The sequence below is a fragment of the Besnoitia besnoiti genome, assembly GCF_002563875.1.
Source record: "Besnoitia besnoiti strain Bb-Ger1 chromosome Unknown contig00014, whole genome shotgun sequence".
NCBI classification, from domain to species: Eukaryota; Apicomplexa; class Conoidasida; order Eucoccidiorida; family Sarcocystidae; genus Besnoitia; species Besnoitia besnoiti.
Genome location: NW_021703916.1, coordinates 759,750 through 763,431, shown reverse-complemented (window position 1 = coordinate 763,431; position 3,682 = coordinate 759,750). Strand labels below are relative to the sequence as shown.

The 3,682-nt window shown below is 53.7% G+C and overlaps 1 protein-coding gene across 1 annotated transcript; it reads left to right on the top strand.

Moving 5' to 3' along the window:
* Positions 1–1,776: 1,776 nt before the first annotated feature.
* BESB_025900 (SAG-related sequence) lies at positions 1,777–2,835 on the top strand (the record flags this gene model as incomplete). Its single annotated transcript, XM_029361270.1, has 2 exons — positions 1,777–1,842; positions 2,143–2,835. 2 exons carry the CDS (start codon positions 1,777–1,779, stop codon positions 2,833–2,835), a joined length of 759 nt encoding a protein of 252 aa, XP_029215625.1.
* Positions 2,836–3,682: the final 847 nt, after the last annotated feature.

The following is a 3,682-nucleotide window of genomic DNA, read 5'->3' as shown; positions in this document are numbered from 1 at the left end:
CGTGAAAACACCGAAGAGCAGGTGCCGTTCCAAAGGTCAGTGCAGATCACGCACATGTGTGAAGGGCACAGAGGGCACCCGAGGAGGATAGGAGACTGTAGAGATCCTCGCGGCACCCGAACGGGTCGACGGGGTTAGATGAAAAACACAGAGGACGCGCAAGGAAACATGCACACGTCTGCAGAAACGGTGTAGATCTCTACGATGAACGCGCGCGCTCACGCGGAAAAAAAAGGAAACGGATAGAGGCAGGAAAATGATGGGAACCACAGAATCAAGAAGTAAAATCACGGAAAAAAGCGGAGTATGTAAAGAGTACTGACGGAGAGAGTCACGTGGGGGAAGTTACAAAATAGGAAACGGGTGATGACTCGGGGGGGGTTCAAGCCTAACACGGAAACTGACCGGTGAGCGACGCAACCCGGCTCAATTAGAAACGAGGATATCTGAAGCACACACAGTTCCCGCAAACAGAGAGCTGCACTTTCTAGTTTGCACCTCACAAGCCACAAACCCGACGGTGATGCCGCTACAAGGATTCAACAGCAAACGCCGGTCTGCTCGCTGACCATGTTCGGTCGGTCAGAACAGGTTTCGAAGACGACGATGCGGCACAGCGATGTCAAACACGAGAGTACGCGTGCACAGACACCGAAACAGAGAGAAGGAAGAGTGACAAGTTCCAACGGAAACCCGCAAAAATCCAAGGCCTTAAGAACGCCTAGCTGTCGGGTGTATGGACGACCGGGGAGCAAGCGTCACTCACTGGTCGTTCGCTACTATGCCGCGATCCGGTAGAGAAACCTGAGAGAACTACGCCGAAGAAGAAGTGACACACATTTGACGGAAGAGAGCCTCTCCCGTCGTACATCTCGACACGAAGAAGCCCCGTTTTCCTCCGTTTTTCCCGCGTGAGTGCCGTCTGAACGAGTCGCAGGCGCAAAAGACATTACGTACACACGCCGCCGGGACGCAAGTTACGTGCCCGGTAAGCCAAAGCGGACGAAAACGGAAGGAAGTTGTCCACGGACGATCTGGAGCGCAAGGGGAAAGAAAGAGCCCGGCACATACTTCATTTCCCCTTTTTCCGTCCTCAAAAACTCACAAAAACAGCTGAAACAGACGCATGTAGTTTTACTCCCCTGCGGAGAGCCGGCCTGCCGGGCAAGTAGCCAATGTACCGACCGGTCAGGGAGACGAGTTCAAGAAAGACGCCGTTATCCGTACGGTTCACGAAAACTCTACACAGGGGAAAGCGAACGACACTCGAGCAGCCGTCTCACAGAAAACGTCGTCTCCATTCACATGCAACGCGAGACTGACTTGCCGGTTGCCCGCTGACCGCAGCTCGACGCCTCCTGTTGCCGTCCGCTACTCGGTGGAACGGGCCCGAAAAACGGCTCATGAGAGGGGCGGCGTTGCGAGGCGAGCAGACCAGATAGCGATACGCGAAGTTTGCGCTAACAAATCGAAACCTAACGCCTCTCCAGGTTTGTTCGAGTTTTCGAAACTACGCGGGTGCAGTACGATACACCACGAGCCGTTACGCGCCTTCGTGGTCGCGCCCACCGGCGACAGCAGCAGCTGCGTTCATCGGACAGATCAACGAGCGCGTTCCCACGAAGGACGGCACAATGTAGTGGATGAGGCAAGGAATACTTCAGCAGAGCTGTATTTCTTCTATCCGTGTGTCTGCCGTTGCATTAAACTAGCTAGTCAAGCAGTTGGGCGGAACGAGCGCGAAGGCAGCGGGAGAAACTTCTGCGCGCCCCCCCCATGAGCTACCCGTCTCGTTTGCGCAGAGAAGCCGGAACCCCAGGCGGAATGCAGCCCGGAACGACGGTAAACACGATGACGGGTTCCGCGATGAGAGTGTCTGTGTGTGCCCATAGACTGAACCATAGCTCAAAACTCAGTATTCATTTTGCTGGATGTGAATCGCCGTGTGCACAGGGGGTACCAGCGCTCTGCGGTACCTTGGGCACCGTGTCGGCTGTCGTTTGAGACGACGCGGCTGTGATCGGATTGTTGAGTGGTGAACGAGGGCGGTTTTCTGGAAAGTTCCGCTTAGCTGGGCCGGTTGCCGCGCTCTCGCCCTGGCCTCTCAGATTTGAGGACTGCGTCCGGTTCTGCTGCCCCCAGACCAGATGTGATGAAGCGTTGCACGCACGAAGGCCTCACACACACACACACACACACACACACACACACACACACACACACACACACACACACACACACACACACACACACACACACACACACACACACACACACACACACACACACACACACACACACACACACACACACACACACACACACACACACACACCACACACACACACACACACACACACACACACACACACACACACACACACACACACACACACACCACACACACACACACACACACACACACACACACACACACACACACACACACACACACACACACACACACACACACACACACACACACACACACACACACACACACACACACACACACACACACACACACACACACACACACACACACACACACACACACACAACACACACACACACACACACACACACACACACACACACACACACACACACACACACACACACACACACACACACACACACACACACACACACACACACACACACACACACACACACACACACACACACACACACCACACACACACACACACACACACACACACGCAGAGCTCTGCTGCATGGTTTGATGACTGTGTGCAGCAGCAGCGTTCAGCTGCGTCTCTGCTGCCGCAGTTTTATCGTCATGGCGTCCCTGCTGTTCATCAAACTGCGTAAATGAAGGCAAAAGAAGCTGTTAACTTCGATGTAGATGCAGCTCCTGCGCGTGTAAGCATTGATGACATCACCGCCTGTGCTGAACGCGTAGGTTCCAGAGGCATCATCAAAGCGATTGCAAATCCAAAGAGCGTCAGCCATCAGATAGTATTGTAAGATACCGTTTACTAAAGTAGCCACAGGAGGTTGATGCCGTTCAGTCCTTCCTAGCGTACGCTGCGAGGATTGTGAATCAACGCAATGAAACCGTGCTGTGGCTACCCGTCTACTTGTATAACGAAATGAAAGACGAATGAGCAGAAGCATTACACTCTGACCAGATAGGGGTACGCAACAGGGTAGGCCGTACGGGAAGCGACAGAGAAGCTGTGCGTTCCGATGTGCCGCCCAGCCCCACTTTCTCGGATATTCGCGTCACACTTGAAAAAAATTTAGATGGAGCTTGCTGCTGCGGTACACCTTCCCCAACTGAAAGAATGCTCTGAGACAGTTACCTCCGGTTTTCTCTCTGGGAGCGACGAAGCGCAAGCAAGACTTTCTTCAGACTGACTTCCCCCGCGGAAAGGATGTGCATCTCTCCACTTGCCTGTATGTGCTCACAATAGACATATACATGTACTATATGCAGGCAGCAGGCGAATTGTGTACTACTTGCTGTCGCGCTTCTACCGGTGCTGCAGAAGGGGAAGGGCAGCATATCGCGGCGTGCTTTTCACCTTTGGATGCAAGCTCATCCAGTAGATCGAATGGAGCCTGCTCCCCAAGCTCTGCGCATGTCAGACTCTGCGGAGACATGGTATACGCGATACGTCATGCGTCCAATCGCTCCTCACCGTGGACCTCTTGT